At 40.6% G+C, this 27137-nt stretch overlaps 1 protein-coding gene across 12 annotated transcripts in view; it reads right to left on the bottom strand.

The window, feature by feature from the left end:
* Window positions 1-5560: 5560 nt before the first annotated feature.
* The window catches only part of LOC118388618 (E3 ubiquitin-protein ligase RAD18), a 73927-nt gene continuing 52350 nt past the window's right edge, over window positions 5561-27137 (bottom strand). For 2 of the 12 annotated variants that reach the window (XM_035777850.1, XM_035777861.2), the window contains 3 exons: window positions 21430-21465; window positions 15593-15654; window positions 9324-9915 (listed from right to left, as the gene is read on the bottom strand). In XM_035777850.1, the coding sequence (XP_035633743.1) occupies window positions 9743-9915; window positions 15593-15654; window positions 21430-21465 (271 nt within the window). In that variant the 3' untranslated portion in view covers window positions 9324-9742. Of the gene's footprint in view, window positions 5909-9323; window positions 9916-11715; window positions 15493-15592; window positions 15655-21429; window positions 21466-21533; window positions 24419-27137 lie in introns of those variants that run through there. The other 10 variants (XM_035777849.2, XM_035777852.2, XR_004826587.2 and 7 more) reach the window with 10 other exon arrangements.

Genomic DNA, 27137 nt, shown 5'->3' on the forward strand with positions numbered 1-27137 from the left:
TGCCTAACGCTCCGGAGGAGGTCAGTGAGTTCTCGGGGAGCCGGGGTAGGTTGAACCAACCCACCACTAGTATATAGGTTAGTGGGTGGCTGGGAGGTCTCAGATGTGGCGTGCTGCCTATGATCTACTTCATGGATTTTCTCCATTATCGCCTTAAACCCTTGCTCGTGGCATTCCATCAGGGAACGAAGCCCTTCCAAAAGGTCCTGAAATAGCTCCACATGCCTCCCAATGGTGGCTCCCTGCAGGGAGACAATGTTATGGAGCTGGTCCAAGTCTGTTGGGTCTGTCATGGCCAGTTCGTACTACAAGGGCACAAGGCGAGACCCAAATGTAGACATATGAGGTAGATGGTTGAGCTCCAATATTTATTATAACAAAAGGGTAGGGTAGGCAAAAGGCATGTCAGGGACAGGCGAGAGTTCATAAACCAGGTCAGAGTCCAAACAGTACCATGTGATAGGCTGGAGCTGAGAGGAGCTGAGACACAAAAATGCTGGTTGACTTGACAAACAAGAGGAACTGGCACAGAGAGACAGGAAACACAGGGATAAATACACTGGGGGTAATAAGCGACACCTGGAGGGGGCGGAGACAAGCACAAGGACAGGTAAACAGATCAGTGTGTGACAAAGAGAGGACCTCACACTTACATATGATAACATTGATGTTTAATCTCTTTTCATAGAAATTCCCTCCTGTAAATGTTTTGGTGGTAAAAAAGTGATAATTGGATGCATCTACAGTATCTGCCATCCAAATCTGTCATTGGTAGTTTCATTGATATCCTTGCATCAACCTTGGATTTGATTAATAATGAAAATGTAAAGAATATATTGAGTTATTACAACATAAACTGATTTAAAAGTGAGAACCACTCTATGACATCTGACTTTTTGAATATTTTATACTCCAGATATCTGTATCCCTTCATCTATAAGCCCACAAGATTGATCAGTTCATCTGCCACCCTTATTGATAATATTTCATACTCCATCTGTATCCCTTCATCTATAAGCCCACAAGACTGATCAGTTAATCTGCCACCCTTATTGATAATATTTTATACTCGATCTGTATCCCTTCATCTATAAGCCCACAAGACTGATCAGTTCATCTGCCACCCTTATTGATAATATTTCATACTCCATCTGTATCCCTTCATCTATAAGCCCACAAGACTGATCAGTTCATCTGCCACCCTTATTGATAATATTTTATACTCCATCTGTATCCCTTCATCTATAAGCCCACAAGACTGATCAGTTCATCTGCCACCCTTATTGATAATATTTCATACTCCATCTGTATCCCTTCATCTATAAGCCCACAAGACTGATCAGTTCATCTGCCACCCTTATTGATAATATTTTATACTCCATCTGTATCCCTTCATCTATAAGCCCACAAGACTGATCAGTTCATCTGCTACCCTTATTGATAATATTTTATACTCCATCTGTATCCCTTCATCTATAAGCCCACAAGACTGATCAGTTCATCTGCCACCCTTATTGATAATATTTCATACTCCATCTGTATCCCTTCATCTATAAGCCCACAAGACTGATCAGTTCATCTGCCACCCTTATTGATAATATTTTAACACATCTTTTGAATATTGTGGCTAATACAGGTATACTTTATACTGACATTTCTGACCACTTTCCAAAATTCCACTTCCCTTTGGCAGCTGGAAATGAACAGATGGGAATGATTAGTAGCATTAAATGTAGAATATTTAACACAAGTAATTGTGAGCGCTTTTAAGATGTTGATTGATGATATTTAATTAGAATCAAGCCATTGTGGAGCCTGCTTACCAGACTTTTCTCACATCTTTCAATTCTGTATTTCACCACTGCTTTCCCTTAGTAAACCACATAAGACAGGAGCAGAAGGTTATGTAAACCTTGGTTTACAACCGGTCTCATAAACGCCTCAGTTTAAAAATAAAGTTGTATAAAAATGTCTCACAAATCCCTCTCCATTGAATTCTGCAAATTACAAAAAGTATAAGAACAAATTTACTCACCTGCTTCAGATATCCCCAAAAATATATTTCACTAACAAAATCTAAGAATCCTTAAATAATATAAAGTAATCTTGGAAAATCATCAATCAACTGTTGCATAAGAAAAGGGCATCTACAACTATCCCATCTCAATGTATTGTTAGAAATAAGACCTATAGTGATTCTGATGTTATTTAATGTGAATTTAAAACTTTTTTTTGTGAATGTGTCAAAGAAAATAGAGAAAGGGAAATCCCTTGGATTTACATTAAGGGACATTTCCCTTCTCTGCTTCAGTTTGATCTTCCTGATGTAATGGAGGTGATGGAGGTAATTGGTAACTTAAAGATATCAGCAGAAGGTCATGATGAGATTGGTGCCTCTTTGGTGAAATCGGTGTCTTCCTCGATTACTGAGCCTCTAATTGCCAATATTATCCCGCTCTATAAATCTGGGGATCCAATATATTTCACAAATTATCGCCCAACATCTTTCCTACCATGTTTTTCAAAAATCCTAGAAGAATTGGTGCAATGTTGCAACATTTAAATTCTCTGTATTCTATGTGAGCACCAAAATGGTTTTCGTAAAACTACTCCACAGATATGGCTCTTTTACAACTTGCGGATAAAATCTTTACAGCCCTGAACAACAATGAATACGCTCTTGGCATGTTTTTAGATTTAACCAAAGCGTTTGACACGGTTGATCTTGAAATATTTCTTTCTAAATTGCATTATTACAGTTTTCATGATTATACATATAATTGGCTTTATAGTTCTGTTTATGATAGAGAACTATAGCTTAATTTACCAATATCTCATTTACTGTAATATTGTCTGGGCCAGTACCTCCTACCACCTCCTGGCTTCATCTGCACCTTTGTTTAAGAAACTCAATATCTTGCCTATTTACGACATTAATGTGCCAATTATGTGCCAATTATGCACTTTCATCTACAAATACTCATAGCTACCTGACAGTTTACCTAAAACCTTCAATGGATTCTTCCAGGTAAATACTGAAATCCATCTATATAAAACAAGATACTGCGATAACCTTCACCCTTCCCACTGCCGCACCTCACATAGAGAATTTACTATCAGAAACAGAGGTACCATACTCTAGACTTTTTATCTTCACATTGCCAAAATATCATCATCCCTCAATAACTTCAAGCGAAGACTGGGGGTCAGCCTGATGAACCAAACTACTAGTAATCTTCTCCATATAGCCTAACTCTCACAAACTCACGTTTAAATATGTATTTTTCATGATTACTGATCAATTCATTTATACATTTATAATTAGTAGGTTTTGTTATCTGATTTTACAAACCTATCATAATTTACATAATGTTGTGCAAATTCTTACACAGGGACACTCATAGTCAATCTTAAATGAATCATTGTTTATTGTCACTGTGCTGGAGATTTTCAACAAACTTAATGCACCATAGTGAAAGTCTGTCAGAAGCTCTAACGGGGCAGTCCCGTTAGTTTCCTTATATACTGACAAGTTATATTTGTATTTAGCTTATTCATCATTTACAATTAATGTTTGCTCCATTCATGTGACGACCAATACTGGGTCATGCATGTGACAGACCAATACCTCAAGAGGCTTCTTCTCTCTAAGCTGAGACCTTGAAACTGAGATATCCCTTTCTCTAAACAAGGTTCTGGGTGTAATGCCAAATTGCAGTTACTGATAGTGAGGATTTGTTCAATCAGTCACTTGCATGAACATAGAAATTGGTAAATAGAAAAGCACCAACATTAAATGTTCCATCACAGTAAGAATTCACATGCCTGAGTCAATACAGATTAGAATCACCTTTAGCAGCGATTACAGCTGTAAGTCTTCTGGGTAACTCTCTAAGAGCTTTTCACACCTGGATTGTACAATGTTTGCCCATTATTCTTTTCAAAATTCTTCAAGCATTGTCAAGTATGATGTTGATCATTGCTAGACAAACATTTTCAAGTCCTGCCATAGATTTTCAAGCATATTTAAGTCAAAACTGTAACTCGGCCACTCAGGAATATTCACTGTCTTTGTGGTAAGGAACTCCAGTGTAGGTTTGGCCTTGGGTTTTCTTTACTCCTGAACTGATTTGGGCTTGCCGTAACAAAGGGGTTGAATACTATTTGACACATTTTTTATTAATTTGGAAAATGTTTCCACTTTGACATTATGGGGTATTGTGTGTAGATCAGTGACACAAAACCAACATTTCATCAATTTTAAATTCAGGCTGTAACACAACAACATTTGGAAAAAGTCAAGGAGTGTGAATACTTTCTGAAGGCACTGTATATTCTTATGGGAGCCAAATTGTTACTGTGATCATCAGAGGGGAAAAGAAAGCACATCCATGCTCCAGTCTCAGCTTTCATGAATGGGTTCATAATAGCTTACAGCCAAAGCGGTTCAAACACTAGAGCCAAATTCATAGGAAGAAAATACATTCAACATTGGCCTCAGAAACCACCAGAAACTAACCGCCAGAAGCTTCCGTTTTACCACAGAGAGCGTTAGCTTCAATCTGTTCACCTCTACCTTTCCTGGCTGGCAAAGTACCAGGATGTTGTCTCTGGTTTTTAATCTGAATTTAGAGAATTGAAAACGGAATCTGAATGCATCTGAGAAGTTCAATATATTAAACTTTGATTAACTTGAAATTATGGTTTGTAAATTTGATACACAGACAATATAATCCAATATCTACCCTATTGAAATGTAATATATAAATATAGGATTTGAATATTCAATTCAGTTTTTAAATAACATTTAAATTTAACACAATATTCATTCAATTTCAAATCATGAAATTCAAGTTGTGCATTAGACGTTCAAAAATATTATATTATAATCCTAATATAATATCCTAATACAAATTCAAAATTATACAATTAAAATACAATCGGTTGGCAATGAAATCACTCCATATAGAACTTCTAAGCACCTTAACCCAAAGACTTAGCACTGAGTGCATGTATAGTAGTCTCTCATGACAGACTTAATATTAGCTGGCCTGTGCGCACACAAGATTTGTTTCTAGGTGCCAAGATCATATGTACTGTATAGAGACCGCGGAAGAGGCGACGTGAGAGGGTTTACGCCAATGAAAATATGTCCACGATAAGCAGACCGCCTGCCATCCCGCTCAGCCTATGGCCTTATAACGAAGCACACAATGAGAGCACAGCATCTCTCACAGGGTCTTAGCATGCAAAGCCTCCTCTATTTGGTTTTTACTATATGTGAATTTTTCTGCATTCGGTGAATCTGTTTCAGCTACAGATGCCATTATCTACTTAATTCTAAAGCGGTGACTGCTAAGTGAGGGGAGAACTATGGGATGATTGGCAGGTTGGTATTGGATTGTGGAATAATCGACCTGTTGAATCATAAGGAATCAAAGAGATCCAATTATATAATTTCCATGTGTTTAATATGCTAAACTGACATATGGGAATTAAAAAATTGTCAAGAATTTGATGAGCAGTTGGTCAATATACACGTGACACAAAAACTAAAAAGTATTGTAAAATGTGAAATATTTATTACAAAGTTAATATGTACACTTGACAGTACATGTAAAGAACAATTAGCGACTAGTCCATGAAAAAATGTAATTTCCTATAAAGATATCAATACTTACAAAATGACACATATGTATAAAATATATTGCATAACTTGGCATATCCTGAAAATGTGCTTAAAGAAAAGTAAAACAGTTTAACAGAGTTCAGCTCAGATCTTTCCTGTCCTCTTCCCAGCATTCCTCCTCAGGTTTTCCGTGCTCGTTTTCCCACGACAAAGGGCAGAGCAGAGTCTTCCTCCCTGGAGCAGAAAGCCCGCTTCCCACTCGAGGCGTTCTCTGAAACTCTGGAGAGAGAAATTCTCATAAGTGAGTCTGGGGCTTTTGGTCATGTATCAAGCCCCAGATTAATGGAGCAGAAAGACCAAATCACATTATTAGAAAAAATGACAATTCATGACTTCTATGGAACAATTCTCTCACAGACAAATGGGCGCTGATGAGTCCTGTTCCCTATACAGCCCTGACCAAATCACACCCAGGGCTGCTCTACCACAGATAGTTACAGCATAGCCATCTCTGCATGCATGGGGGGGGGGGGGAAATAGTAGAATGTTTAGGTTATGTATCCCATCCCTAAAAGGTATCCCCACTAATGATATAGCTAGAATAAAACACTCCTTGACAACAGTGTGTTTCCAGGGCATTGGTACAGATATGTTGAAGTGTGAGGCATGGTGGTCTGGATGCAGTACAGGTCCTAATCTACTGTCCACTGTTACAGCATAAGGCTTATAACATTAAGGATTTCTCCCTGCTCTGTTCTCCGCTCACATTCCTCTGTGGCCACATGCCCACTAACACAGACAGAAGGTCAACATGTGGAGGTCAGGTTTCTGCAGGGGGCAGCAGGTCACCGACCGCTCTGCACTGTGGGGTACATGTAAGATATCACAACATGTAGAGCATTGGCCTGGCAGGGTGCTGCAGGTCAAAGGGCATAGTCTCAAGAAGAGCTATGGTGGCCCTTCAGGTTGTTCTCCTAGTATCTAGGCAGTGATCCCCAATGGGGTGACTGAAGTGTTATTTTGGAAATGTTGACCCAAGGAATTGACTTAATCCATGACATCAAAGGAAATAGTAGTCTAAAACAAAAGGCTTTTATGGAAAGGGGGATACCTAGTCAGTTGTACAACTGAATGCCTTCAACTGAAATCTGTCTTCCACATTTACACCCAACCCCTCTGAATCAGAGGTGCAGAGGGCTGCCTTAATTGTCATTTTGAAAGACTTATCTGTGCTCTAGCTCTGAATGAAATGCCCCACCTGACCTTCCACGGTCTGCTGATTTCTTCTCTGAAAGATACAATCCCAGAGAATGCTTTCTCCTGAACTTTCCAACCTTTCTCCCTCTCTGTTCCCTCTGCTGCTTATCGCCAGTGCGACGCACAGAATCCTGAGAAGTAGTCATATGTTCTCCTCCCTGATTTATTTTCTCCCCACAATTAATTAACACCAAGAGGTAAACATGTTTTCGGGTTGTTAACCTTTTTGGGATAGGGTCCAGCATTTTCACTTTTGGAGGAATAGCGTGCCCAGAGAGAACTGCCTCCTACTCTGTCCCAGATGCTAACATATGCTTATTATTATTAGTATTGGATAGAAAACACTCAGAAGTTTCTAAAACTGTTTGAATGATGTCTGTGAGTATAACAGAACTCATATGGCAGGCGAAAACCTGAGAAAAATCCAACCAGGAAGTGGGAAATCTGAGGTTTGTAGTTTTTCAAAGCTTGGCCTACCAAATACACAGTGTCTATGGTGTCAAGTTGCACTTCCTAAGGCTTCCACTAAATGTCAACCATCTTTAGAAACTTGAATGAAGATTCTACTATAAAGGAGGGGCTCATGAGACCTGTTTGAGTCAGTGGTCTGGCAGAGTGTCTCAGGCTCGTGACGCGCGCTCCCAGCAGAGTTAGCTCTTGTTCCAGTGCTTTTCTTCAGACATAGGAATTCTCCGGTTGGAACATTATTGATGTTTTATGTTAACAACATCCTAACAATTGATTCCATACATCGTTTGACTTGTTTCTACGATAAGCAGCCAACAAGTGCTAAGCATATGTGGGAACTCCTTCAAGACTGTTGGAAAGGCATTCCAGATGAAGCTGGTTGACAGCAAAGCTGTCATCAAGGCAAAGGGTGGATATTTAAAGAATCTGAAATAAAAAATATTTGGATTTGTTTACACTTTTTTGGTTCGTGCATATGTGTTATTTCATAGTTTATCTCTTCACTATTATTCCACAATGTAGAAAATAGTAAAAATAAAAAAAATCCCTTGAATGAGTATGTGTTCTAAAACTTTTGACCGTTTGTGTAAATTGTTGCATTCTTGAGTTTTATTGACAAATGTCAAGAAAAAAAGGTCAGTCAATGGAAAAACCTGATCAAAATGAATTTATATGACTGGCTTAAGTAAATACATTGTTTGCTCACTGGGAAATGAATATCCAGTGACAACTGCGTGGAGTTTGTGACAGCAACTACGTTACCTATTAGAGTGTATCACTAGCCACTTTAAACTATGCCACATTGTTTACATACTCTACATTACTCATCTCATATGTATATACTGTACTCGATACCATCTACTGCATCTTGCCTATGCCGTTCTGTACCATCACTCATTCATATATATTTATGTACATATTCTTTATCCCTTTACACTTGTGTGTATAAGGTAGTAGTTTTGGAATTGTTAGGTTAGATTACTCGTTGGTTATTACTGCATTGTCGGAACTAGAAGCACAAGCATTTCGCTACACTCGCATTAACATCTGCTGACCATGTGTATGTGACAAATACATTTGATTTGATTTATTACAGTCCTATAGACATTGTCCTGGGATTTCCTATGATTTTCTATGTAGATGAACCCATTACATTCTAACAACTTGTGTAACTTATGAGCGTCATAGAGCAAAATCAGTTGCAACCAAATTCTGATATTTTTTCCACTATTTGGTCTTTTGAACAATCACACCAGTTACTTTCACATTGGCTCTATTTCCAATTAGTTAAACAAATGTCACAATTTGGCTGCCTGTAAATGCAGCCAGAGTGGCTCAGATAAATATAAAGGGGTGGCATAGCTCTACATGTGTTCAGAGTTGGATGCAGCACCGTGGGTACCCTCGTATACCACATAGACATTTTAGTTGACGTCTGCCAATGATACTTAACTCACAATCCATAAAAAAAGCCCTGCTGAAATTGAATCCGCTATGCCATTTAGGTCACAGCAACCGCACACTTTTGTTTGGTGGAAAAACTGTCTAGACAGATGCACACACTCAAAACGACAGTGCATTCGGAAAGTATTTAGACCCCTTCCCTTTTTCCACATTTTGTTATTCTGAAATGTATTAAATACACATTTTTCCTCATCAATCTACACACAATAACCCATAATGACAAAGTGAAAACAGGTTTCTAGAAATGTTTCAAAAAATCTGAAATACCTTATTTACAGAAGTATTCGTACCCTTTGTTATTAGAATCAAAATTGAGCTCAGGTGCATCCATTTTCCACTGATCATCCCTGAGACTTTTCTACAACTTGATCGGAGTCCACCTGTGGTAAATTCAATTGATTGAACATGATTTGGAAAGGCACACACCTGTCTATATAAGGTCCCACAGTTGACAGTGAAGGGTACCAAAAAATATCTGCAGCATTGAAGGACGCCAAGAACACAGTAGCCTCCATCATTATTTTTATTACCCTGGACCAGATGGTAATAAAAGTGTGGAAAAGTGTGTGTGTGGGTGAAAACAAATAAAATATTAACAAAAAAGGTTTGCTGTGTGCCTTCACTCCCCCCTGGGCCTACTATTTCAACATAGCGCCAATAACCTGTCTGTCTGTCTCCCTGCCTGTCTCCCGCTTTTCTGGCACTCTGTACCCTTTGTAGTGTGTGAAACTAAACAATGTTTTGCGGGAACCTGCACAATGTTATTACAATACATTATTTTGATACATTGTAAAAATAAAAATTAAGTATTTTCCCACACTGTACCCCAGCCAGGTACAAATTGGGGGAGGGACACAACAAATAAATTGTTTTGCATGTGTGGCTCCTTACCACAATCGATCAGTATGGCAAAACAGAGAGAAGCTAGTGTGGAAGGAGTCTCTTCCACTTTAGAAGATGAAGAATTTTCTGTGTTATGAGGATCATGTCTCTATCAATTCGGAGTCTGACAGTGACTTGGAAGAAGAGGATGAGATTGAGCCTCAGCCAGCCCCAGGACCAGCCCATCAGCAACCAGCTCATCAGCAGCCTGCAGCCTGCAGGAGGAGAAATATGCATGTCAAAAAATTGTGAAATTGAATGGTCTTCTTGACGAAGGAATGAGCCACCCTGCATGGCCGCCAATGTGATAAGGATGAAACCAGAGAAAAACACGAATGGCGGTTAGTCATGGGCAGGACATAAAGTATTCTTTTTAACTGTTCATCCCAGACACCATCCAGTAAATTATTCTGGACTGCACTAATTTGGAGGGAAGCCATGCTTTTTTTTGTTGCAAACTTTGGGTTTTTACCCTTGCTGGTGTTTTCAGATCCAAATAGGGAATCCACAGAACCCCTGTGGGATGCAGATACTGGCAGATAACTTTTCCGTGCACAATGTCTCTGGAAACCTTCCACATTATTTCCAGGATTATCTGCTTCGATAACCGAGACACCAGACCAGCTCGGCGGCAGAGAGACAAGCTAGCTGCAATCAGTGTGGGACAAGTGGGTGGAGCGCCTTCCCCTGTTTTACAACCCTGGGCCCAATGTTACTGTTGATGAGCATCTTAGGGTCCACTGCCCCTTCATGCAGTACATACCGCAAAATATGGAATCAAGATCTGGGCTGCCTGTGATGCTGCTTAATCATAATCATATGTGTGGAACAGGCAAGTGTTTACAGGGAAGCCAGAAGGAGGAGTCCCTGAGAAGAACCAAGGGATGAGGTTTGCCTGAATGTGACACAGGGACCCAAGTGCCCACAACATCACATGCGATAACTTTTTAACTTTGCACAAGCTGGGACAGGAGCTCCTCAAGAGGAAGCTGACGATGGTAGGAACAGTACAAAAAAACAAGCCAGAGCTCCTACCTCAGCTGTTGAATACACGTAACTGGCCTATCAATTCCTCTAGGTTTGTGTTCATGGCCGACACGTCCCTAGTGTCCTACGTGCCAAAGAAAGGCAAAAATGTGGTACTTATGAGTACGCTGCATAGGGATGGGTTAATCTGTGTCCAGGAACATCAAAAAACAGTAATCCATTATGATTTCAATGCCACAAAAGCAGTGGTGGACAATTTAGACAAGATGGTGGCAAAAGAAGAAACCTACGCTGGCCACTTGTGATATTCTTCGACATCTCATTTGTCATCTGGATGGCATTGAACCCATGTTGGAACAGAGAGAAGCTCCAGACCTCAAATCCAGGGGAGGCAACATATCCCAAGGACCTCAGCTTCTGCAGTCATCGTGAGGATGATTCAAGAGGAGGATGCTGGTGCCCCATTCACTCAACCCACAGAACCAACAACTCCAATACCGGAAGTAAGTGTGAGTGATGTTGTTGCATGTGTGTGTCTTGAGTCTCCTACCTTGGCCTGCTGTAACTATATATGTGAGTGAGATGTTAGTAAAATTCCAGAACTAAATGTTTTCATCATTCTAGATTACAGCCAGTAGAAACAAGAAGCGATGTGATGCAAGAATTCTAGCTTAATGCTTAGCGCATAGAATTAAAAAGGTTTTGTCAGATATTATTCATCCTCATCAGACAGGTTTTATACATGGACGATACATTGGAGATAATATAAGACAAATACTGGAAACAATAGAACACTATGAAATATCTGGGAAACCAGGCCTTTTTTTCATAGCGGACTTTGAGAAGGCTTTTGATAAAGTATGACTGGGGTTTATATATAAATGCCTGGAATATTTCAATTTTAGAGAATCTCTTATAAAATGGGTTAAAGTTATGTATAGTAACCCTAGGTGTAAAATAGTAAATAATGGCTACATTTCAGAAAGTTTTAAACTGTCAAGAGGAGTAAAACAAGGTGGTCCACTATAGGCACTATAACAATTTATTATTGGCATTGACATGTTAGCTGTTACAATTAGATCCAACAATAATATTAAAGGATTAGAAATCCATGCCTTAAAAACAAAAGGTGTCATTGTAAGCGGATGATTCATGTTTTCTTTTAAATCCACAAGTAGAATCCCTCCACAGCCTCAGAGGATCTAGAAACTTTTTCAAACCTCTCTGGCTTAAAACCAAATTATGATAAACACCAGTCTCGACATCAACAGTGAAGAGGCGACACTGGGATGCTGGCCTTCTAGGCAGAGTTCCTCTGTCCAGTGTCTGTGTTCTTTTGCCCATCTTAATCTTCTCTTTTTATTGGCCAGTCTGAGATCTGTCTTTTTCTTTGCAACTCTGCCTAGAAGTCCAGCATCCAAGTGTCGCCTCTTCACCATTGATGTTGAGACTGGTGTTTTGCGGGTACTATTTGATGAAGCCGACAGTTGAGGACTTGTGAGGCATCTGTTTCTCAAACTAGACACTCTAATGTACTTGTCCTTTTGCTCAGTTGTGCAACAGGGCCTCCCACTCCTCTTTCTATTCTGGTTAGGGCCAGTTTGCACTGTTCTGTGAAGGGAGTAGTACACAGCGTTGTACGAGATTTTTAGTTTCTTGGCTATTTCTCGCATGGAATAGCCTTAATTTCTCAGAACAAGAATAGACTGATGAGTTTCAGAAGAAAGGTCTTTGTTTCTGGACATTTTAAGCCTGTACTCGAACCCACAAATGCTGATGCTCCAGATACTCAAGTAGTCTAAAGAAGGCCAGTTATATTGCTTTTTTAATCAGGACAACAGTTTTCAGCTGTGCTAACATAATTGCAAAAGGGTTTTCTAATGATCAATTAGCCCTTTAAAATTATAAACTTGGATTAGCTAACACAGGAGTGATGGTTGCTGATAATGGGCCTCTGTACGCCTATATAGATATTCCATTAAATATCAGCCATTTCCAGATACAATAGTCAGTTACCACATTAACAATATCTACACTGTATTTCTGATCAATTTGATGTTATTTTAATGGACAAAAATGTGCTTTTTTTTCAAAAACAAGGACATTTCTAAGTGACCCCAAACTTTTGAATGTTAATGTATATTTACCCCCCAAATATATGGGGGATTGGAAATGATGCAGACAATTACGTTGATGCAATATTAAAGATGATCCCTAAGAGAGAGAGATAAAAAAGAATCGCTGTGATGTGTGTGGACCCAAGAAGGACAGGAAGACACAGAACACATTCATCAAGTGCAAGAAATACATTTGGAACACACACAGTAAAACTCTGTCCCTCATGTGGGGTGTAGACCTGCCTTAATTTGTGTTCAATGGGGCTAATTTATAATTTCCATCAAATTCTGTATGTAAAATTTGTCCTTCCAATTTGTTCAGTTCAAAGCAATAAACATCTTTAGTGATGAAAACCTTGTTTCTTTTATATTTGTTCAAGATAAACATGATTTATTCCATCCATCTCTAGATTATAAAATATTTCTGTTCACCCCCAAAAAATGAGCTTTTATTGATAAATGTGATCTAGCAGAGGTAAATGGCAACTATTAACCACACGTATGCTGTCTATATTGCTTGTAATTAATATAGGTCAACATCTAAGAATTAAGTATTTTTACGTAAGTTGTTATGGCTGTATTGTTTTAAAAACCCAATAATGCTGTTGATCCATCAGACCCGTGAACATTGGATGAATAACAAAAACATAAACACCACACAAGGGTTAAAGCCTCAAAGGATAAGATGATCCAACTTTCAAAACAAGTCCTTTTTGGCTAGCCACAGTAGTCAACTAGCTAGCTAGGTAGCCGTTTAGCTTTCTAGCACATTCCCAAAAGTGGTTTGAAATGTAGCTTGAAACCACCGATTCCATGTGCTTTTTGGCTGTTTATATTGCAGGAAAAAGAACTGATTAGAGTGGATTTGAGTCGCATTATACTTCAAATGTGAACAATACTTTAGAGCGCATTTGTTTTTTCCTCCCCAAGTAATTTTACAAATTTGTTGTTTAACTTATTTTCACTGCACTTTGAAATGTTGGTGGGAGCTCATTAGCATATTTGGGGGCATGGTCTAATATACGTTGTATTTGTGCCAACTGTTAGTGGAAGTGTTGTACCAGTTTAAGTGGTTTTATCGCTATGTTGATTATTAAGGTTGAGCACCCAGTTCTACAATATTTGTAATAGCGTGTGACAATCAAGAGTTACACTTCAAAAAGAGGTTACTGTGCATTTTCCAGTAAGTTAATGGCAGTTGGTCACTGGGAAGTTTGCTGCAAGTAGTTATTGTAAAATTCACAGTAACTTACTGTGGCTCATCTCTGTCACGCTCACTGACCTGATGGTGTGTCAGGAAGGTCAGTTTGATGCCAACCAAGAGGTTGAGGCACGGTAAAGCCCAAGTGTGCTCACCACAAAGGATTGTTAGGAGTTGTCAACTAATGTTATAAGCTTTCTTGTAATTAGAAAACCTTCTGGCAGCTAGTTGCAAGTAAGTTACTGTGCATTTTACAACAGCTTACTGACATCTGGTTGACAATAAGTTACCATGCATTTTACAATAGCTTAACTCGCACAGATGTTAGTAAGTTGCCAGTAAGTTAATGGCAGTTAGTTGTCAGTTACTGGCTATTAAGTTACTGTGAATTTTACAATAACTTAGTGACAGCTGGTTGCCAATTAGGTAACCCAAAATTCACAGTAACTTCTAGATAACTAACTTCCATGAAGTTCCTGTGAAATGCACAGTGACTTTTTAAGTGAATCTGTGAGGGTATTTTTCACCAGGTGTCAGAAAAACCTTTCAGTAAGTCGTGTTGTTTGGGTAAAGATTTCATTAAGACCTATTTGACAGACTCGGCTATTTCCATCTCTATCTGGATGTTCAGCAGTGAACACATTTACCTTCGGTACATACTGTAGGTATCTAATCAAGACCAGGTCTAGGCCTGCCTAACTTATGCCAGACAGAGGAGAAGAAAGGAAGGCTGCTGTCTGTCTGGAAGCCCCTCTGGAACCATTACTTTGGCCACCAACCAAACTTGTTCTTGGAATTCCTTAGGACACACCGGGGGCCTATTCTAGGGCTTGTCCATGTACATAAATCAGATCTTTCAGGAACGTAATCAGTGGACATGGAAAAGTAAATAAATAAAGGACAGGTTCACAATATTATAGTCCACAACAGTGCCCAATGGGCGGTGGGGGGTGAATACTAACCTGGGCGTGAGGTGGGGGTGGAGGGATATAAACCTGGGTGCAAGGTGGGGGTGGTAGGATAAGACTACTGGATGGACAGAGAAGAGAGGGAAAACAACATTTGGTTCATGGATCAGCATTTGTGGGGGTAGAGAGGGATGAGGGATGGGTATAGGGAGGTACCTTAGAGCAGTATACTATTGGTTTGTTAAGAGCCATCCCCCACACATATACAGTACTTCTCAAAATGCCTTGACTTACTGTATAACCGATACCATCTGGGCCAGACATTTCTGACAAAACCAAAGGTTACAGATAAGACTTTTACATGCTTTCAGAGGGAAACTCTCCCTGTCTTGCAATCATTACTTAACAATTAATAACTAAATCATGGCTTCCTGCTCATGAGTTCACCAGTCGTTCCCAGCTCCAGCTCTCAGGGGGAGTTGTGAATGGCTGTATATAGAGCAGAGATGTGAGGCTGTGTATTCAACCCAGCAGAGGAGGAATGACATCAGGAGCGTATGGTGGCAGCCATAGACATCACTGAAAGGTCATCGAGACAGAGATGAAGAGTGTGACCTTGATTATCCCCAAACACAATGACAGAGACACAACAAGAGAGGAGTCCAATTTATTGCCCTACCATGTTTGATATTCCAGTTGGCTCCCATCAAGATGACTGAATGCGAACGACCCTTTGTTCTCCTACATTAGAGGCAAGGGGAAGCACACAAACAGAAAAGCTTCAAATGATGACATCCTAACTAGCTTGCACAATGCACACACCAAGTAAGGCACAGGCTTTACATGCCAGCAGCATACCACCCTGCATCCCACTGCTGGCTTGCCTCTGAAGCTAAGCAGGTTTGGTCCTGGTCAGTCCCTGGATGGGAGACCAGATGCTTCTGGAAGTGTTGTTGGGAGGCCAGTAGAGGGCACTCGTCACTCTGGTCTAAGGCGATCCGCGGGCAGTGAAGGGGATATTGCCCTGTATAGGGTGCCATCTTTCGGATGGGTGCTAGATGGGTGTCCTGACTCTCTGTGGTCATTAAAAAACGCTTGGCACTTATCATAAGATTATTAACCCTGGTGTAATGGCTAAATGGCTACGCAATAGGCATATACAGTGCCTTGCGAAAGTATTCGGCCCCCTTGAACTTTGCGACCTTTTGCCACATTTCAGGATTCAAACATAAAGATATAAAATGGTATATTTTTGTGAAGAATCAACAACAAGTGGGACACAATCATGAAGTGGAACGACATTTATTGGATATTTCAAACTTTTTTAACAAATCAAAAACTGAAAAATTGGGCGTGCAAAATTATTCAGCCCCTTTTCTTTCAGTGCAGCAAACTCTCTCCAGAAGTTCAGTGAGGATCTCTGAATGATCCAATGTTGACCTAAATGACTAATGATGATAAATACAATCCACCTGTGTGTAATCAAGTCTCCGTATAAATGCACCTGCACTGTGATCGTCTCAGAGGTCTGTTAAAAGCGCAGAGAGCATCATGAAGAACAAGGAACACACCAGGCAGGTCCGAGATACTGTTGTGAAGAAGTTTAAAGCCGGATTTGGATACAAAAATATTTCCCAAGCTTTAAACATCCCAAGGAGCACTGTGCAAGCGATAATATTGAAATGGAAGGAGTATCAGACCACTGCAAATCTACCAAGACCTGGCCGTCCCTCTAAACTTTCAGCTCATACAAGGAGAAGACTGATCAGAGATGCAGCCAAGAGGCCCATGATCACTCTGGATGAACTGGAGAGATCTACAGCTGAGGTGGGAGACTCTGTCCATAGGACAACAATCAGTCGTATATCGCACAAATCTGGCCTTTATGGAAGAGTGGCAAGAAGAAAGCCATTTCTTAAAGATATCCATAAAAAGTGTTGTTTAAAGTTTGCCACAAGCCACCTGGGAGACACACCAAACATGTGGAAGAAGGTGCTCTGGTCAGATGAAACCAAAATTGAACTTTTTGGCAACAATGCAAAACGTTATGTTTGGCGTAAAAGCAACACAGGTCATCACCCTGAACACCATCCCCACTGTCAAACATGGTGGTGGCAGCATCATGGTTTGGGTCTGCTTTTCTTCAGCAGGGACAGGGAAGATGGTTAAAATTGATGGGAAGATGGATGGAGCCAAATACAGGACCATTCTGGAAGAAAACCTGATGGAGTCTGCAAAAGACCTGAGACTGGGACTTAGATTTGTCTTCCAACAAGACAATGATCCAAAACATAAAGCAAAATCTACAATGGAATGGTTCAAAAATAAACATATCCAGGTGTTAGAATGGCCAAGTCAAAGTCCAGACCTGAATCCAATCGATAATCTCTGGAAAGACCTGAAAACTGCTGTTCACAAATGCTCTCCATCCAACCTCACTGAGCTCGAGCTGTTTTGCAAGGAGGAATGGGAAAAAAATTCAGTCTCTCGATGTGCAAAACTGATAGAGACATTTTACATTTACATTACATTTAAGTCATTTAGCAGACGCTCTTATCCAGAGCGACTTACAAATTGGTGCATTCACCTTATGACATCCAGTGGAACAGCCACTTTACAATAGTGCATCTAAATCTTTAGGGGGGGTGAGAAGGATTACTTATCCTATCCTAGGTATTCCTTAAAGCGACTTACAGCTGTAATCGCAGCAAAAGGTGGCGCTACAAAGTATTAACTTAAGGGGGCTGAATAATTTTGCACGCCCAATTTTTCAGTTTTTGATTTGTTAAAAAAGTTTGAAATATCCAATAAATGTCATTCCACTTCATGATTGTGTCCCACTTGTTGTTGATTCTTCACAAAAAAATATAGTTTTATATCTTTATGTTTGAAGCCTGAAATGTGGCAAAAGGTCGCAAAGTTCAAGGGGGCCGAATACTTTCGCAAGGCACTGTATCACTTATCAAGCTGATCTATGGTTAGAATTCTGCCACGAAAATAGTTGCTGTGCATCACCCAGGTGGGTGCTACACATTGGATGAGGTAAGTTTCCCAAGGGGTGCATGTTTTGGTTTTTGACCTAACACTACACAGCTGATTCAGCTGGGGACAAGGACAGAGTTTAGAAAACCCTGCCCTTCTATGTAAAGCGCTTTAAGTACCTCAGCTAGCAGAAAAGTGCTATGTAAATGCAATCAATTATTAACATGCTATAATTGGTTCTCCATATGAGAGTTGTTCCCTTCAGAGTCAACTCTCAGACTTGTACTTGCCATCCTCGAGCGTTGACAAACAGCAGCACCATGAACACCTGGCAATGAGAGGGCTGTCCAAAAATGACTAGAGCGCTTCTGCACACTGATTGTACAACAAGCATTCACGTGACATGGACCAGGTTCCATAGCTGTGTTGAGGACAAGGGAATGCCCAGCGCTATGTATCTGGGACTCAACGTAAATGTCTAATTTTCCCAAGTCCATTCATGGGAAATCATTACATTAGCACAGGCAGCAACTGGAAAAAGTCATTCAATAGACGCTCCATTGTCAGTTAGGTGCCGTTTTCTTAAATAACTTTCCTCCCACTCTTGAGGGTATTCATTTAAAAGTAGTGTCACATTTAGGAGACAAGCAGGTCTGTGCAGAAAGTAAAATGTCAGGAAGACACACTTCAGTACTCCTGATGGTGGAAAGAATGGGCATCATGAGGTTTAAAGGGAGATGTGACCGCAGCTCATGGAAACTCCACTATGTAACGTCTGCAAAATAAATAGCCAATTGGTTTTGTGGCAACAAACGTGCATTATGAATGGGAGGATCCTTGGCAGGCATCGTCACGGCAGAGCTCCTGTCAAATCTCATGTGATGTGACAAAGTGTCAGGATTTCCGTTATGAAAACATGGCGGCGGACATCTGACCAGCAGCACTTAAATTTATCGGATCCAAATATATTGGGTGAGTAACCTGATTAGGTCATCCACACACGGTGCTCAGAATGACAAAAATCCCATTTAGATTATGGTCATTCATTTTAAGAGAACATCAATGTTAGAATAACTGTCCACATTTACTTTCCCTCAGCCAACAAGATGATTAAGGAACAACATAATCACTAGCCTATACATGCTGCGTGACTTTCACTTTACAGTATATGACTGGAGACAGCAGAATCGATTTGAAAACGAAAAATGACAGGGTAGCCTACTCTGCTGACAAACAAATCAATAAAAAAACGTCATTGTCCATACACACTGTAATTGGCCTACGAGAAGGGGAGACAAATAGAATATGACGTCCATTTCAACTGGAGGTGGCAATGACCAAACAATAATAAAGAGTGAATATGCAGTGCACACTGATGCTCTCGGTTGGTGCCAATAAGATAGGCTATAGGACTACTGTTGTTCGCTCAATTAAGTTGAACATTTTTTAAATGTATTTCTGCATAGACAGGAGTAGGCTAATTAGGCTATATAATTTTGCCAATTGAATTAAATCTACTATCCACCATAATAGAAAAGTTGGTCAGTTTGTTGAGAAAGAAATAGCCCAAACAGACTCTGGGACAGTGTGGGGAGATATATCCCAAATTCATACAACCAGTAGGCCTACATAAACCATTTTTTAAAGCAATGAATTTGATGCAACAGATTAGAAAGTTTAGCTTAAAATGTTGAGAAGATACTATTTATCAACGTTATTATCGCTGCAATGTGCACAAGGCAGTAGGCTACATGCCAATGTACATTTGGCCAACAGACAACGAAAGGAAGCTGAAAACCAACAGAACATGAGAAAAATAGGGTACTGGTTTCAATGGCATTTGGACGTCTTTGTAAAAACAATTGCCTCCACAGATATGGTCCAATTTTGCTTAGGCTACTTTGAAGCAAGGAAAACATGCCTCAGTAAAATGTTCAATTAAGTAGTTAAATGCATACTGCCTCCAACTCGTTGCAAAGTGGTGAAGCCTGCCTTCCGATGCATTTTAATGGGGAATGGGAAGCACGCCTCAATTACCAGTTGAGAAATAAAGATAATTTTTAAAATCGTGGCCCAAAATGATTTCTAATAAACTAATTAGCATTTAGAATTGTATGCAATGATTGGGTTTATTAAAGCGCTGTCTGACAGATGTTCTGCTCAAAGGCTCTGTATCTGTACGATGTGCGAATGTGATAAATAAGATACATAACGAATATAAACACCAGCCATGACATGGGAACCAGCTGTGCAACAGGACTGATCATTACTCTGAGGTGGAGGGTGAGCCGGAGCTGCACCTTGCTTGACTACACTTCAAACAATCATAGGCTGTAGGGGGCCTCACGACTTGAGACTGGAGCGACCAAAACCTTGGAAGTAGGTTTATGATACAGCGCTGTGAGAAAGTATTTGCTCCTTTTTGCATATTTTTGAAACTGAATGTTATCAGATCTTCAACCAAAACCCATTATTACATAAGGAATCGGAGTTTACAAATAACAATTCTTTTTGAAAAAGCAATTGCCCCATTACACTCAATAACTGGTTGTGCCATCTTTAGCTGCAATGACTGCAACCAAATGCTTCCTGTAGTTATTGATCAGTCTCTCACATCGCCGTGGAGAACCTTTGGCCCACTCTTGCATGAGGAACTTCTTTAACTAAGAAATATTTGTGGGTTTTCAAGCATGAACTATGCGTTTCAAGTCCTGCCACAACATCTCAATTGGGATTAGGTCTTGACTTTGACTAGGCAATTCCAAAACTTCTAATTAGTTGCTTTCTAATCATTTTCATGTAGACACACGCAAACATTGTGTGTTTTGGATCAATGTCTTGCTGCATGACCCAGCTGTGCTTCAGTTTCAGCTCACAGACAGATATCCTGACATTCTCCTGTAGAATTATCTGATACAGAGCATAAGGCATGTCGTCCAGGTCCGGAGGCAGCAAAGCACCCCCAAACCATCACACTACCACCACCATGCTTGACCCTTGGTATAAGGTTCTTACTGTGGAATGCATTGTTTGGTGTTCTCCAGGCATATTGGAACCCATGTTGTCCAAAAAGTTGACTCAAGTTCGCCAAAAAGCACCTGGATGATCATCAAGACTCTTGTAATCATGTTCTATGGACAGATGAGTCAAAATAATAACTTTTTGGACGATATGGGTCCCATTATGCCTTGTGAAAACCAAACCTGACATTAGCAGATTGTTAGTTGAAAAAGCATTAATCCGTGTCAAGTCAAGCAAGGCAGCTGTCCTAGCAGTTGCATCAGCTATTTCAGATCCAATCTGCCCATCAGTGAGGCCTACAATTACCCGCTATTGGCAATTTCCTCGCATCAGCTAACTCCAAATGACAAAAACCCAGCGAGCAGAATTGAGCTGAAGACTGCCCGTCTCCAACAGATGTCCTGATGTGGCAACATGGCAGGAGCTGACATGATGAGGCCGCATGTTTCCAAACATCAGTGTTGTGTGTGAAGGTTTTGTTATTAAATTTGCCTGAAGAGCAGAATAACTTACTCATAGCATCTGTCAGCGAAGACGTCGGAGATGGAACTGAGAAAACAGAGAGGAGAAACTTGCTATTAATAGTGTTCAGAGCGTCAACCAGTCATCACAACAGAGCAGCACTTAAGTGGAACAGAGAAGAAAGAGATAGAGAGTTAAGCCTGGCTGCAGAATTGGCACCAGTCATTGAAACCAACACCATCAGGCTAAAAATAGGGCCATAACACATATCTCATCAGCAGCCCTCCCTCGCCTCATAACTTATGTTGACAGAGCATATCTCTCACATCCAACTCTCCTACTTTGAAAGCACATTTGTATGCTGCTGCCACCCAGCTAAATGGTGGGAAGAACATGTGCAACAAACAGGATGCAGGTTTCTGACAGATTATATATAGTAATGCAATACATCACACTGAGAGAAGAGTTTTCGAAAATCAACACCTGAAATAACTTATTTGGACTGAGACTTTTTTGTTTCACCTTTATTTAACCAGGTAGGCTAGTTGAGAACGAGTTGTCATTTACAACTGCGACCTGGCCATGATAAAGCAAAGCAGTGCGTCACAAACAACAACACAGTCACACATGGAATAAACAAACATACAGTCAATAACACAATAGAAAAGTATATATACAGTGTGTGCAAATGAGGTAAGATAAGGGAGGTAAGGCAATAAATAGGCCATAGTGGCAAAATAATTACAATTTAGCAATTAAACACTGGTGTGATAGATGTGCAGAAGATGAATGTGCAAGTAGAGATAATGGGGTGCAAAGGATATATATATATTTTTAAACAGTATGGGGATGAGGTAGTTGGGTGGGCTGATTTACAGATGGGCTATGTACAGACGCAGTGATCTGTGAGCTGTTCTGACAGCTGGTGCTTAAAGTTAAAGAGGGAGATATGAGTCGCCAGCTTCAGTGATTTTTGCAATTCGTTCCAGTCATTGGCAGCAGAGAACTGGAAGGAAATGTGGCCAAAAGGAGGAATTGGCTTTGGGGGTGACCAGTGAAATATACTTATCGATACATACAGATATCCATGTCGATATCAATGTGTATATGCCTGAATTGAAATCAATTCATATACTGTAGGTTCAGCCAAAAGAGGGCCCCGGACAGCACGTTCCTGTTCCTGGTCTGCGGGGTCCGAGAGTATGAGGACGAACCAGCATTCAGCACTGGGTCTGCAGTTCCCTATTGCAGCCGGCTGGTCTGTGCGATAAGGACTTAGGACTGGATTGGGCTGAAGAGGTGCTGGGGCAGAGGCTGAGCTCTGTGACTCAGTGGGCAGGGCTGGGGGATCAAGGCTTGAGGTTGGGTCAGCCTGTAAGATGATTGCTGAAATTTGTCTCTCTAATGAAAAGCCTACGGGAGCAATGAGCAGCAGCTCTGTGGTGGAAATTCGCACGCTGGAGGCTGCATCCTAACGAGGCACAGCCAGCGACTCAGGAGTCCTGCCACAGGGAAGACCTCTGTAACAAGTCGCAAAATCAGTTGTGCTTCTGAAGGCCTTGGTGACTTTGGGGGATGATATGGGATTCAGAAAAAAAGCATGGGGCACACAACACACAAACAAAAGAAAAGGTCAACCCAAAAAAATGCATTTCAGGAGAGTTAGCACTTTGTAGTCTTTCTAAGAACCACTCTCGACTCTGCTTATGAGCGTTGGGGGGGTCAATGACAAAAACAACACAATTGTGATTGTCAAAGTGGTATCAAAGATCAGGAAAAGGAAAGCACTTCACAGAGTAATTTTCTTCCTGGGTGGTTTCTTTGCCTTTTGGACAGAGGGGAAGCAAGAGAAAGAGGGGAGACAGACACAGAGATAAAGACAGAGAGAGCGAGAGAGAGAATGCTGTCCCCCTGTGATACTATCCAGCGGAGTCGTTTGGACTATGGCCTAGCCCAAGGACAGAAAACACTAAACATTTGACAAAAATGAATCTATAGAAATAAACTCAGCAAAAAAAGAAACGTTCTCTCACTGTCAACTGAGTTTATTTTCAGCAAACTTAACAAGTGTAAATATTTGTATGAACATAACAAGATTCAACAACTGAGACATAAACGGAACAAATTCCACAGACATGTGACTAACAGATGGAATGATGTAATAATGGAATAATGTATGTGGGCCACACGACACACAAACAAATTAAAAGGTCAACCCAAGAAATGCACATTTCAGGAGAGTTAGCACCTTGCAGTCTTTGTAAGACCCACTCTCGGCTCTGCTTATGAGCGTTGGGGGGGTCAATGACAAAAAAACACAATTGTGGTTGTCAAAGTGGTATCAAAGACTAGGAAAAGGAAAGCACTTCACTGAATCATTTTCTCCCTGGGTGGTTTCTCTGCCTTTTGGACAGAGAGGAAGAGAGAGAAAGGGAGGAGACAGACATAGAGAAAGAGAGAGAACACTGTCCAGGTGATACTAACCAGCTGAGTCGTTTGGACTATGGCCCAGCCCAGGGATAGAAAACACTAATACGGGACCAATATGACAAAAATGAATCTATATAAAAATAGATATACAGTACCAGTCCAAATTTTGGACACACCTACTCAATCAAGGGCTTTTCTTTATTTAACAGTTGCTGCATTGTAGAATAATAGTAAAGACATCAACACTATGAAACCACACATATAGAATCATGTAGTAACCAAAAAAGTGTTAAACAAATACAAATATATTTTAGGTTCTTCAAAGTAGCCACCCTTTGCCTTGATGACAGCTTTGCACACTCTTGGCATTCTCTCATTCTCGCAACCAGATTCATCTGGAATGCTATTCCAACAGTCTTGAATAAGTTCCCACATCTGCTGAACACTTGCTGGATGCTATTCCATCACCCTGCAGTCCAACTCATTCCAAACCACCTCAATTGGGTTGAAGTCGTGATTGTGGAGGCCAGGTCACCTGATGCAGCACCCTATCACTCTCCTTCTTGGTCAAATAGCCCTTACACAGCCTGGAGGTGTGCTATCCATTGTCCTGTTGGAAAACAAATGATAGTTCCACTAAGCACAAACCAGATGGGATGGTGTATCGCTGCAGAATGCTGTTGTAGCCATACTGCTGCCTTGAATTCTAAATACATAACAGACGGTGTCACCAGCGAAGCACCCCCACACCATCATACCTCCTCCTCCATGCTTCATGGTGGGAACCACACATGCAGAGATCATCCGCTCACCTACTCTGCGTCTCACAAGGACACAGCGGTTGGAACCAAAAATCGCAAATTTGGAATCATCAGACCAATGTAGAGATTTCCAATGGTCTCATTTCCATTGCTTGTGTTTCTTGGACCAAGCTAGTCTCTTCTTATTATTGGTATCCTTTAGATGTGTTTTTTTTCTCTTCAGCAATTCGACCATGAAGGCCTCATTCACGCAGTCTCCTCTGAACGGTTGATGTTTAGATGTGTCTGTTACTCTGTGAAGCATTTATTTGGGCTGCAATGTGAGGTGCAGTTAATTGCTGATTTCTGAGGCTGGTTACTCTAATGAACTGATCCTCTGCAGCAGATGTAACTACGGGTCCTGCTTTCCTTCGGCGGTCCTCATGGGAGCCAGTTTCATCATAGCGCTTGATGGTTTTTGCGACTGCACTTCAAGAAACATTCAACATACACACACACAAACACAAACACAGCGGGTACAAGGGGGTACATACAGTGAGGGAAAATTTTCCCTCATTAAAATGCAAATCAATTGATAACATTTTTGACATGCGTTTTTCTGGATTTTTGTTGTTGTTATTCTGTCTCTCACTGTTCAAATAAATCTACCATTAAAATTATAGATGGATCATTTCTTTGTCAGTGGGCAAACGTACAAAATTAGCAGGGGATCAAATACTTTTTCCCCCTCACTGTACATACATACAGTCGTTGCCAAAAGTTTTGAGAATGACACAAATATTAATTTTTACAAATTCTGCTGCCTCAGTTTGTATGATGGCAATATACATATACTCCAGAATGTTATGAAGAGTGATCAGAAGAATTGCAAAGTCGCTCTTTGCCATGCAAATGAACTGAATCACCCAAAAACATTTCCACTGCATTTCAGCCCTGCCACAAAAGGACCAGCTGACATCATGTCAGTGATTCTCTCATTAACACAGGTGTGAGTGTTGACGAGGACAAGGCTGGAGATCACTATGTCATGCTGATTGAGTTTGAATAACAGACTGGAAGTTTCAAAAGGAGGGTGATGCTTGGAATCATTGTTCTTCCTCTGTCAATCATGGCTACCTGCAAGGAAACACATGCCGTCATCATTGCTTTCCACAAAAAGGGCTTCACAGGCAAGGATATTGCTGCCAGAAAGATTGCACCTGAAATTTGTTGGATCATCAAGAACTTCAAGGAGAGCGGTTCAATTGTTGTGAAGAAGGATTCAGGGCACCCAAGAAAGTCCAGCAAGCACCAGGACAGTCTCCTGAAGTTGATTCAGCTGCAGAATCATGGCACCACCAGTACAGAGCTTGCTCAGGAATGGCAGCAGGCAGGTGTGAGTGCATCTGCACGTGGCGAAGACTTTTGGAGGATGGCCTGGAATCAAAAAGGGCAGCAAAGAAGCCAATTCTCTCCAGGAAAAACATCAGGGACAGACTGAAATTCAGCAAAAGGTACAGGGATTGGACTGCTGAGGACTGGGGTAAAGTCATTTTCTAGGATGAATCCCCTTTCCGATTGTTTGGGGAATCCGGAAAAAAGCTTGTCCGGAGAAGACAAGTTGAGCGCTACCATCAGTCCTGTGTCATGCCAATAGTAAAGCATCCTGAGACCATTCATGTGTGGGGTTGCCTCTCAGCCAAGGGAGTGGGCTCACTCACAATTCGGCCTAAGAACACAGCCATGAATAAAGAATGGTACCAACATATCCTCCCTCCGAGAGCAACTTCTCCCAACCATCCAGGAACAGTTTGGTGACGAACAATGCCTTTTCCAGCATGATGGAGCACCTTGCCATAAGGCAAAAAGTGATAACTAAGTGGCTCGGGGAAGAAAACATTGATATTTTGGGTCCATGGCCAGGAAACTCCCCAGACCTTAATCCCATTGAGAACTTGTAGTCAATTCTCAAGGTGGACAAACAAATACCCAGAAATTCTGACAAATTCCAAGAATTGATTATGCAAGAATGGGCTGCCATCAGTCAGGATGTGGCCCAGAAGTTAATTGTCAGCATGCCAGGGCAGATTGCAGAGGTCTTGAAAAAGAAAGGTCAACACTGCAAATATTGACTCTTTGCATCAACTTCATGTAATTGTCAATAAAAGCCTTTGACACATGAAATGCTTGTAATTATACCTCAGTATTCCATAGTAACATCTGACTAAAATATCTAGACACTGAAGCATCACACTTTGTAGAAATTCATATTTGTGTAATTCTCAAAACTTTTAGCCACGACTATACTGCATACATGACACACACACACACACGCACACACACACAGTCGGAAGTTTACATACTTAGGTTGGAGTCATTAAAACTCATTTTTCAACCACTCCACAAATATCTTGTTAACAAACTATAGTTTTGGCAAGTCAGTTAGGACATCTACTTTGTGCATGATACAAGCAATTTTTCCAACAATTGTTTACAGACAGATTATTTCACTTATAACTCACTGTACCACAATTCCAGTGGGTCAGAGGTTTACATACACTAAATTGACTGTGCATTTAAACAGCTTCT

This window comes from Oncorhynchus keta, chromosome 10 (assembly GCF_023373465.1).
Source record: "Oncorhynchus keta strain PuntledgeMale-10-30-2019 chromosome 10, Oket_V2, whole genome shotgun sequence".
In the NCBI taxonomy this organism is placed as follows: Eukaryota; Metazoa; Chordata; class Actinopteri; order Salmoniformes; family Salmonidae; genus Oncorhynchus; species Oncorhynchus keta.